A 12075-nucleotide genomic window follows, 5' to 3' on the forward strand; every position below is an offset into this window, starting at 1 on the left:
TCGGTTTCTTTTCTAAATCTTCTTCCTTCAGTTGCCGTCATTAACCGAACATGTTACGTTAAGATGCTTCTGTGTTTTCTTTCTAGATACGGACTCTGACAGTTTCTGTGTTGTAAAGCTCGTCTCATGTTCCTTTTAGTATTTTCTGTCTCTTCCCTCTTCAGGCTCTTGTCTGTTTAATTGTTGAACCTCTAAATGACCCTGAGTGTGTCGAGCAAGTCTATCACTCTTTAACTTTTTCCACGTCTCTCGCTGCCGCTCTGCGCCGCGGCAGCCGATACCGGCCTGATTGAAATGTCCTTTTTCGTGGAAGCCAGAAGGAGTTGTTAAATCAGACATGAATTAATGATTGAATTAATTATTGGAGTCACATACCGTACAATTAATTTTGTGGCTTTGCCTCAGTCTTTTTTCCCCCTCCGCTGTCTGTGTGTAGAGAATGTCAAGAAACATTTTCTAATTAATTTATGTGTGATTATCAGGGATAGTTTCTGGAAGGTCTCCACTTTCAATTTGTGACAGGCTACGGCAGAGGGGGGGGGCAGGGCTGGGAGAGATGGAGCTGGTGGTGATGTGCTCGTGAAGCTCGTGCCCTCTCACACACATGCACTCATTAACGTGCACACTCTCGTGCACTTTCTTCTTCTCTGACACAGTTTCACATTAGAATGATTGTCTCCTTCACGTCTCTCCAGTTACGGATGTTTTACTGTGAACCTGAAAGTCGAGTTCTCTTCTAAACACAGAGAATTCACACAATTCATTCATCCAGGTTCTTCTAAGCTAAGAAAACTGTTGGTTACTAAAATAATTACATTTTGACCATGAGATGACTTTTAACAAGACTCTCCAGGTTTGGAACGTGAAGCAAATGCGGAACAACTGTGACCGTTTCCATGTAAATCTGTGAGAATGGTTCTATTTCTTACTGGATTGATATCGTCAGTAAACATTTTCTGTCTGACTCTCTCGTTTAAAGTCTTCTTCTTTACAACATGTTAATATTGGTCCCATTTAAAGTCAAATAGACCATAAAGCATCGTGGATACTGTGTTTGGAGACTCAGATCTCAGTCTTATTGAAACGCCGCTGGCATCGCTTCGTTTTACAAGTTCCACATTTCGTTTACGTTCCACGTCCTCTTCCTGATTGGTTCTTATCAGTCACGTGACTCGACGACCAGCGGTGAACACAAAGCGTCGCTAACACGTCGCTAACGCTCTAAGAAGAGAAATCCCTGCTCTTACTTTTCACCATCGCTGTTCCAGTAACTAAGCAACCAACTGCAGCTGCTTCCTGTTTACACCACATGACCAGAGCACGTGAACGGTCATGTGACTTGTGTTTTCTGATCTGCAGCTCAAACGCTCGTCATTTCTGTTTTTAAAATGAAACCGTGTGGACGCAGCCGGTTTATGGGATGAATCAGGATTCAGCTGCAGACGAACTCAACCAGCTCCACTCGAAGGCCGTTGTTTTGGTCCTGAAAGGTCAAAGGGCAGTGATGTGATTCCGGCCTGAAGTAAAACATGAAGAACCTCAGAGCTGCTGGTTTCAATGTTTCCCTGCGTTCAGCTTGTGAAAATCAGTTTTCCTCTGTGAAGGGAGGATTTCTCATCTCATCCACAGTCGCCCTGTCACTTGTTTTTCTTTTCCCTTCGTCCTCTGAACAGAAAAAAAAATGATTTCACCCCCCCACCACCACCACCTCGCCCCTCCTCATTTTATCTTTCTTGGCATATTTGTGAATTTGCATGTTTGCTTCTTGCTCTTTTCTGCTGGTGTATGTATTTTGTAGATAAAAGTTCAGCAGTGCAGTTAAGAGAAATTAGTTGGGTAAACAGTGGTAAATGTCAATGATAAAGTTCTGTTGAAGCTCATCTGATTAGCGGGGCGACGCAGGTGTCTTATCTCGCCTGTGCAACAGAGGGTAAAATGGAAATGATTGCGTGGTCCTGAGCAGTAGATGTCTATCCCAGAAATGTGTATCTGCCGCTGAGCCGAGCCGGCCGGACTCCAGGGACCCGGGGGTGCTGCGGGAAGATGGTGGCGAGCGCGGCGAGGGGGGGGGGGGGGGAGAAAAGAGAAGGCTCAATCAGGTCTCGCCTGTTGCTGGATTGACGCCTTTTATCAGGCGACATTATAAATAACTTCAGTGGTCGTTAATGTGGAGAAGCCGGGGGAAGCGTCGTCACAACACTGAAACAAAGGGGGAGACATTTCTGGTTTCTCCTTGATAGGAAACTGGTTTAACAGGAAAATGAAGTCTTCTTTTTAATCTCTCAAATCCAGAAAAAAACTTAAATATGTTTTGCTTTATTTCATATAAATACAGAACTGTGTGGTTTAGAATACATTTGTGTATCTCATCTTCCTGCGTTGTGCGTTTGTTGTCATCGTGGCTGGGTTCCACGTCCAGTTCCAGTGACCACACAGCAGAGGGTCTCATTTACAGACAGTGGATGTTATGTTATGATGGATTTAATATGGAAAATATTTGGTCTGATTTCTGTCTTATCAGTTAAAATAAGTAATTGTGTGATTTGTTCATTATTGGAACTTGGATCAAGCTGCATTTTTAAGACTTCTTGACACAGAAATGCTTCTAATTACAAAGGGTTTGACTATTTCTTTTCTTGTCACTGTAAATAAACTCACCAATCACTTTATTAGGAACACCATACCTTAATGCTTCATGATATCCCCGCACTGATCAGTTAGGAGCGACTGGGCCTTTTGTATTTGTGCACTTGGCCGATTAGAGTTGAACTCAAACTTGGTCGTTTCCTACCTGGACAGAGCTGTCACTCTTTTTCCCGGGCGTCCCCACGAGGACGAGAGAGAGAGAATAGCAGCGGGACGTGCTGGGATTTGTCATTCAGCAAAGGTTAAACCCCACCTATTAGTGCGGGTCGGAGCAGCACGCAGATAAAGATTTCCTGTTGTGTGGTGTCAAAAAATCAATAGCTGCGCCGCGATGTGCTCATTTGATATCAACAATAGTCTTTTTAAAAATCAATTAGGGCGAAACGAGGAGAGCATCAGTGTTGTGCTACATCTTCTTTTAACCCTTATTTCACATTGATATCCAGGGCGGCCGGTCGAGGAGGCTCATCCTGTGGGATGAACACGTACTCTCTCATCGTATACGTGATTTGATTATTCATGTCCGACTCTTTGTTCCCTGAGAGTTGGTGGAACCCGATGTTCACGTGAAACTTTAATTCCAAACACAACTTCTATTGAACCGAAGCTGTTGAATTAGTAGAAATGACATTTATTTAAATTCTTAATTAATTGGACTGTGAAGTGTCCTAATAAAAACTATCAGCTGTAAATCTCAGCCAGAGAAATCAGCTTTAGGTAAGAGCACGGGTTTTGGATTCCTCCCAAAGTTGTGGACAGTTTCCACTGAGTACCATGTATTAATATTATGACATGTCAGTTCAGATAAGAGCCCACCCACAGATTTAATTAATTTCCCTTCCAGGTTGACTGTACCTGGCAATGCAACAACTAGTCTGCCTGTTTTAAGTATTGAAGAACACTTCTCTCCCTCCTGTTAATCCCAGTGGGGGCTGCATCATACTTTTTATTTATGAAATAAATCTTTAGTAATGCTGTAAGGTTTGATGGCGGCTTCACTGTCACTTTAACTTTCCAGCCTCCTTTTTTATAAGCGTCATCTTTTTAAACATGAGAGATCATCGTTAAGTCTGAATGTGTCACGTTCTCTGATCTTTGCAGACTTGACCATGTCCGACCAATATGATAATGCTTTGGTAAATATTCCTTCAGGTTCGTGTTAATACAGAAAAACACTGAAATTTAGTCTTTTAATCTTTCTGCTTTTAGTAGCCTCTGTATTGATATTTCACTATTTCAGTCCCTCTACAGCTTTTCTAAAACAAAGTGAAATGTATGTGTGTCACTCGTGTGTGAATCTTTCTGATGATGAAAGTAGTGCCAGCATCACTCTGCTCCTCCACCTGCTCTGGTTCACTCCGCTCCTCCACCTGCTCTGGTTCACTCTGCTCCTCCACCTGCTCTGGTTCACTCTGCTCCTCCACCTGCTCTGGTTCACTCTGCTCCTCCACCTGCTCTGGTTCACTCTGCTCCTCCACCTGCTCTGGTTCACTCCGCTCCTCCACCTGCTCTGGTTCACTCTGCTCCTCCACCTGCTCTGGTTCTCTCCGCTCCTCCACCTGCTCTGGTTCACTCCGCTCCTCCACCTGCTCTGGTTCACTCTGCTCCTCCACCTGCTCTGGTTCACTCTGCTCCTCCAGCTGCTCTGGTTCACTCTGCTCCTCCACCTGCTCTGGTTCACTCTGCTCCTCCACCTGCTCTGGTTCACTCTGCTCCTCCACCTGCTCTGGTTCACTCCGCTCCTCCACCTGCTCTGGTTCACTCCGCTCCTCCGCCTGCTCTGGTTCACTCTGCTCCTCCGCCTGCTCTGGTTCACTCCGCTCCTCCACCTGCTCTGGTTCACTCCGCTCCTCCACCTGCTCTGGTTCACTCTGCTCCTCCACCTGCTCTGGTTCACTCCGCTCCTCCACCTGCTCTGGTTCACTCTGCTCCTCCACCTGCTCTGGTTCACTCTGCTCCTCCACCTGCTCTGGTTCACTCCGCTCCTCCGCCTGCTCTGGTTCACTCTGCTCCTCCACCTGCTCTGGTTCACTCTGCTCCTCCACCTGCTCTGGTTCACTCTGCTCCTCCACCTCCTCCACCTGCTCTGGTTCACTCTGCTCCTCCACCTGCTCTGGTTCACTCCGCTCCTCCACCTGCTCTGGTTCACTCTGCTCCTCCACCTGCTCTGGTTCACTCCGCTCCTCCGCCTGCTCTGGTTCACTCTGCTCCTCCACCTGCTCTGGTTCACTCTGCTCCTCCACCTGCTCTGGTTCACTCTGCTCCTCCACCTCCTCCACCTGCTCTGGTTCACTCTGCTCCTCCACCTGCTCTGGTTCACTCCGCTCCTCCGCCTGCTCTGGTTCACTCTGCTCCTCCACCTGCTCTGGTTCACTCTGCTCCTCCACCTGCTCTGGTTCACTCTGCTCCTCCACCTCCTCCACCTGCTCTGGTTCACTCTGCTCCTCCACCTGCTCTGGTTCACTCCGCTCCTCCACCTGCTCTGGTTCACTCTGCTCCTCCACCTGCTCTGGTTCACTCCGCTCCTCCGCCTGCTCTGGTTCACTCCGCTCCTCCGCCTGCTCTGGTTCACTCTGCTCCTCCACCTGCTCTGGTTCTCTCCGCTCCTCCACCTGCTCTGGTTCACTCTGCTCCTCCACCTGCTCTGGTTCACTCCGCTCCTCCGCCTGCTCTGGTTCACTCTGCTCCTCCACCTGCTCTGGTTCACTCTGCTCCTCCACCTGCTCTGGTTCACTCTGCTCCTCCAGCTGCTCTGGTTCACTCCGCTCCTCCACCTGCTCTGGTTCACTCCGCTCCTCCAGCTGCTCTGGTTCACTCCGCTCCTCCACCTGCTCTGGTTCTCTCCGCTCCTCCACCTGCTCTGGTTCACTCCGCTCCTCCACCTGCTCTGGTTCACTCTGCTCCTCCACCTGCTCTGGTTCACTCTGCTCCTCCAGCTGCTCTGGTTCACTCTGCTCCTCCACCTGCTCTGGTTCACTCTGCTCCTCCACCTGCTCTGGTTCACTCTGCTCCTCCACCTGCTCTGGTTCACTCCGCTCCTCCACCTGCTCTGGTTCACTCTGCTCCTCCGCCTGCTCTGGTTCACTCCGCTCCTCCACCTGCTCTGGTTCACTCCGCTCCTCCACCTGCTCTGGTTCACTCTGCTCCTCCACCTGCTCTGGTTCACTCCGCTCCTCCACCTGCTCTGGTTCACTCTGCTCCTCCACCTGCTCTGGTTCACTCCGCTCCTCCACCTGCTCTGGTTCACTCTGCTCCTCCACCTGCTCTGGTTCACTCTGCTCCTCCACCTGCTCTGGTTCACTCTGCTCCTCCAGCTGCTCTGGTTCACTCTGCTCCTCCACCTGCTCTGGTTCACTCTGCTCCTCCACCTGCTCTGGTTCACTCTGCTCCTCCACCTGCTCTGGTTCACTCTGCTCCTCCACCTGCTCTGGTTCACTCTGCTCCTCCACCTGCTCTGGTTCACTCTGCTCCTCCAGCTGCTCTGGTTCACTCTGCTCCTCCAGCTGCTCTGGTTCACTCCGCTCCTCCACCTGCTCTGGTTCACTCTGCTCCTCCACCTGCTCTGGTTCTCTCCGCTCCTCCGCCTGCTCTGGTTCACTCTGCTCCTCCACCTGCTCTGGTTCACTCTGCTCCTCCACCTGCTCTGGTTCACTCCGCTCCTCCACCTGCTGTGGTTCACTCTGCTCCTCCACTTGCTCTGGTTCACTCTGCTCCTCCACCTGCTCTGGTTCACTCCGCTCCTCCACCTGCTCTGGTTCACTCTGCTCCTCCACCTGCTCTGGTTCTCTCTGCTCCTCCGCCTGCTCTGGTTCTCTCTGCTCCTCCGCCTGCTCTGGTTCTCTCTGCTCCTCCGCCTGCTCTGGTTCTCTCTGCTCCTCCACCTGCTCTGGTTCTCTCTGCTCCTCCACCTGCTCTGGTTCACTCTGCTCCTCCACCTGCTCTGGTGTTGAACTCTCTCTCTCTTCTGATTGGTTAGAAGGAGCAGTGCCTCTGACAGCACTGCTCCACATCAACGTACGATTTCTTGAATATTTCAACTAAAAACCGTCAGAAATATTTGAATTGATCCAAAAATCCTGTAACGACATCATCAACTCGATCCTGATCTGTTCATAATGGCTGCCTGCCACCTTCAGCTCGGTCCCCCGCCCCCCCCCCCCCCCCCCCCCCAACACTCATCAGTTAATTGCTTTAGTCATTTCATTAATGACAGCCTGATTGTTTTATTGTGTTGGCTCATCAAAGAGGCCTGGACGCCCCAGTGGCTGCTGAAGCGTCCGTATTGATAAGCTTTTGTGTCTGTGTATATGTGTGTGTGTGTGTGTAGCTGCTGACAGGGTGTGTATATCAGTGTGATGGTGTGTGTGTGTGTGTGTGTGAGCACAGTGTGTGTTCGGCTGCAGGGTGGCAATGTGGCGTCCAGTGTTTGTGTGTGTGAGAGATTAGTTGTGTTTATATGAACTAACATTCAGTAACCAGGTGACTCTCACAGGTAACTAGGGAACTATTACTACTATTACTACTTCTATTACTCTGATATTTTAGTTCGGTCCTTTTCACTAATCCTCCACCCTGATCACAGAAACCAGGTAGAAATCAGCTCATCTGAGAAAGACCACTGTCACCTGCTTACTAAAGTGTGTGTCTGTGTGTGTCTGTGTGTGTCTGTGTGTGTGTGTCTGTGTGTGTCTGTGTGCGTGTGCGTCAGAGCTAAATCAGTGAAGCTGTGTGGACACTGTGGAGCTGGTTCATAATGATAACCAGCCCTGTGCTGTTTGGAACGGGTCATCTACAGAAAAACAGACTGACAGAATGATGTGTGTGTATGTGTTTGTGTGTGTGTGTGTGTGTGTGTGCGTGTGCGTGTGACTGTGTGTATATGTACATGCACTCCAACAACAATGGGTGTAGTATCATACAGAGCAACCGTGGTCGCTGCAGCCAGTGCAGCCACATTGATAAGCAGCACTGGGTTCCTCTGCAGGTCTGTGGTGGGCAGGGGGGGTAATTAACAGGGATTAGGATTGTCGGAGGCCTCGTGTTACCCCAGCGAACACAGCTGACCTGCTGGGATTAGCAGAGTGCTCTCATTAAGCGGAGGTGCACTGATAGCACTTCCTCTCCTCCAGTAGGAGACTGTTCGTTTGACCACACTCACCGACGCCCACTTCTTCCACAGCTGCTGAGGCTGCCTGTAATTAACCAGCTACTCTTCAGCATCTGTACATTCTCTTAATCAGATCATCAATAATCAGAATGATGATAATAGCTGAGAAAATGAGCTTGATACTTTCAGCCCGCAGCGCGCTCACTTTTTAAAGAATAAGAGATTAACACTCTGCCGGCACTAAGACGGACGTGTTCATAACAAACCGTTTCCTCTCGTTGTTCACGCTAATCACGATTTAGGTCACTAAAAAACCAAAGTGCAGATTTTAAAGACTCTGTGTATCTGTGGTTTCATGTAAAATGAGGCGTTTGGGAAACAAGACCGACTGTTGCTTTGTGTAATGAGCAGAAACAACAACAACAACAACAACAACAACAACAACAACGGTTTCGCTACGTTTGGTTAGCACTGCTCCGTCTGTGTACAAGTTAGCAGCTAAATTTAGCATCACTTCACAATATTACTGCCTCCCATGTTTATGTTTACCCAATGTTTTGAAGTTGCTACAGCCAATGGAGATATCGTATTTGATGGATTGTTGATATTGACTTTATCGCCACCTACTGGGCACATGCTTGTTTTAAGCATTTGCACCAAAAAAAGTTGGAGATCCCACTTCTGACATTTTCAATTGTCCCCATTGCGAGATCAATAAAAAGGTTATCTTATCTTATCTTGTATTTTTTTGAAAAACCAAGAGGAAAATAACCACTCAACATAATATCTGCAGTAGTTTAGACGAGACCATCTTGAGATAATAAAACTACAGGCATAACTTTCAAAATGAAACTAGCCAAACTAACGTAACTGTGGTATTTGAGATGGTGAGAACCTTGAGTCCTGAGAGCACCAGGATGAACTCGTGTTCATTTACCTGACACAAACTCTGTGTTCGTGTCAGGCTTGTTTATAAGTTAATATCTGTGTTGGCTCTTTGAGGTCAACTCCTCACTCTGTTGCACAATGAACGGTCAATGGAGCTGGTCAGGTTGATAAGAGGCCCATGTGGCGAGGATTGGCCAATGGCACGGCGGCAGACTGGACATTGATGGAGTGCGGAGATAAGGAAGGTCAGTGTGGCCAAAGTGAGGCCCCATGATGATATGAGATAGGACACCGGTCTGACAGACGCTGGACTTCAGACTCTGCTGCCAGCAGGTTAGACTGACTGAGGAATCATGTCTGGGGGGGGGGGGGGTGACCTCAGACCGAAATCTGACGCTGACCCGACTCAAGCTGGAACATTTGAATCTGACGCCGATCGTCTGCTCGAGTCCCGACCGCAGCCCCAAGCTCCACGTCTTTCTAATGTGGGGGATTTGTCAACAATACTTGTGAAATGAAGCTTCAGCCAAAAGCTTTAAATTAAAGATGAAGCCCAACCTGACCCGGGCTCATCAGGGGGACCGGTCAGCTCCTGTTGCGTCTGGCATCAGTGTCACGCTCTCATGTGGCCCGGGGCACGACAAAGAAAGAAGTAGTGCCGGTGACAGCGTGACATCAGAGCACCGTGACTGGCAAACGAGGTGTGCCGGCACCTGTTTGAGTGCAAACACAGTGTCGGTGCTAACGGAGCAGAAACCACCGGGTCACCTCCACCGCGGAGGTTACGTGTTCATTGCTGTCTGTTCGCTGGATTACGCAAAAACCGTTGAGCTGATTTTCGTGAAACTTGGTGGAAGTGGTACTGGCCAAGAAAGAGATCGTTAACTTTAGAGCAGATTCGGTTAAAAGGTGGAGGAGTCCGAGATGGCAAGATACTGTAAAAAATAATATTTGTGATGTCTGAAGAAATAAAAATCCCGGTTCAATAGTTTCCATAGAAGGAGTCGAACATCGCAGAGCTCAGGTTCTCTTGGCTGGTTCCTTATTTGTCATAATATTATAATCTTCTTCTCCAAATCTCACAATTATTTTCTGCGATATGGCCCCTAATACAGTGTTGTAAGAAATACTGCAGAGATCTATATTATATAATCAGACGTGTGTAGAGTGCTAGTATCTATAAAGGAGAACTGGTGCGGATCTGAATCCAGATGTTTCTGATCTCTGATGTAACTGCAGTACGGTGACACAGGTCAGCAGATGTGCTCCTCTGTTTCTGTAACAGTGGTGAGTGTTCGTGATGCTCTGAGTCTCTTCCTGTGTGACGCCGTCGCAGCTTCTCCGACTCATTATTTTCAACTGCCGCTCGACTGTTAAATGTTTTTTTTTTATGTCTGACCTCCCTGAATCCCGCCCACTTTCTTCCCTCTAACCACACTCACACTTCCTGCTCCCTCCTCCCCTCCATAACCCTAACCCTCCACTCCACCCCCACCACCCCCCCCACCGGCTGTGGGAAAGCCATTTTATCAGCGTCTGTCCGTTGTTCTCTGGTGGGGATAGATACAGAGAAGATAGATGAGTGTTTTGACATGGAGAGTGTTAGACAAACACTCTTATCAGGCCCGCCACTTTAGACCGACCCCCCGAAACAGTCGCCTGAACCATGGACGAGATGAGTGGGGGGGGGGGGTGTGAGGAGGTGGGAGGAAAGCAGTGTTGGGTTTTATGTTTTGTTCTTTTATTTTGTGTTTGTTAATGAGAGAGAGAGAGAGAGAGAGAGAGAGAGAGAGAGTTCCCCAGGAGCCGGCCCTGAGGCTGATCAGCTGCCGTTAATCCCAACGTCTCGTTAGTGTTTCTCAAACTTCTTCATTTTCTCCTCAGATTTGCAGAAACTTTTTCTAAAGTAAGCGACAGCTGCTCCTCCCGCACTCTGAGCTGTCTTTTTTAAATAAATGGATCAGGCCTCCGTGCCTCCTGGCTATCTGGCTCTATCTGGGCTGCAGCAGGCTCCGACCACAGCCGTCACTGCCATCGCTCTGCACTTATCGCTTTGAGGAAGTACACAAGAAGTTTCCCCGTTTGAACCAACCAGGACAGAAAGTGCTCGGCTTGTGTTAAACTCCCCCTGCTGTTGCTCTGTCGTCACTTATTCTCGCTGCTGCTGCACGGCCTGAGCTGCTGCTGCCGGGGTTCAGGTCAAGTTCGAGCCACATGATGCTTTTGTCGATTGTTTCTCTAAATGTTTTGTAGCCTGTCAGCTGCTCTCTGCTGAACGCTGTGAGTCGGGTTTCACTCGAAGCTTTTCAGAGCTGAAACTGATATTTTGATGGGAACTTGTGCCTCAACTCCACATCTTTAACTTTTAGCCCAGAATAACAACACGTCTACATTTCAGCCTCAACATTAAAAAAGACAATGAAAGCTTCTATAAAAGCTTCTAAACGTCCCTCCGTCGTGTCACTTAAAGCAGCGGGGGAACGATGAGGTCATAATCACTTTGGCACATTAACGTGTTGATGCATCTGTAGAATCTGAAGGTTGACCCCCCCCCCTCTCTCCTCTCCTCCTCCACAGATGACCTGGAGTTCAGTGAAGAAGGCGGTGAAAGCAGGGTGGTGGCCGGCAGGGACCTTCACCCAGACACAACGTGGGGTCCTTACCCGGGAATCCTCCAATCGAAGGGCAGCACAGACGATGAGGAGGCCAAGGTAAGAGCTCCAACATCTTCACTGTCCAATGATCGTGTTGATTCATCCTCAGAGCATCTCTCCTATGGAATCATTCATAAACATGATCAGATATATGTCCGTTGTGTCTTTTTAAGAGAAATCTGTCATGACAATTTGAACAGGTCGGTATTTTAGAGCAGGTGTCTGATGGTTAATGTTTTATTAAAACAAGCAAAATATTTAAATCTTTTTTTGTTCAATTTATTGACATGAAAACAATAGAAACATCAGAATTTTGATCATTTATTATTCACAAATGCAGTAAAGAACGTAAAAGATGAGCTTAAGCCTGAAATCAATCAATCAGCTGTGTAATTGATTAACGTTCTTCTCTAATGTGATGGTTTCCTGCTTTTAATATTTTAATATAAATGTAAATTGACTGTTTTTGTTTTGGACCGAATGATTATGAGTTAATTTCAGTTAATTTGTATTTTTTTAAAACCATTTTCTGACATTTTGTCAACTAAATAATTATTGATTGACCTGAAATAGTTTGGAGATTAATTAATATTAAGCATAATTCTTATTTGCAGACACATTTTTGACTGTTCCATATTATTACAGAACAAATATGAGCTTTTTTAGCTCTTAATCAGACGGGAACCATTTTTACCGGGAAGGTTATGTGTTCATCTGCGTTTGTTTGTTAGCAGCAATGTGCACAAACCACCGGACGTGTTTGTTTCAGGGAGGCAGCCG

General features: G+C 47.8%; 1 protein-coding gene across 1 annotated transcript in view; it reads left to right on the plus strand.

The window, feature by feature from the left end:
* The window catches only part of zfpm1 (zinc finger protein, FOG family member 1), an 85166-nt gene that overhangs the window by 51414 nt on the left and 21677 nt on the right, over positions 1-12075 (plus strand). The window contains 1 exon segment of the mRNA XM_034588044.1: positions 11219-11352. Coding sequence (XP_034443935.1) covers positions 11219-11352 — 134 coding nt within the window.

Source organism: Hippoglossus hippoglossus, chromosome 6 (genome assembly GCF_009819705.1).
Source record: "Hippoglossus hippoglossus isolate fHipHip1 chromosome 6, fHipHip1.pri, whole genome shotgun sequence".
NCBI lineage: Eukaryota > Metazoa > Chordata > Actinopteri > Pleuronectiformes > Pleuronectidae > Hippoglossus > Hippoglossus hippoglossus.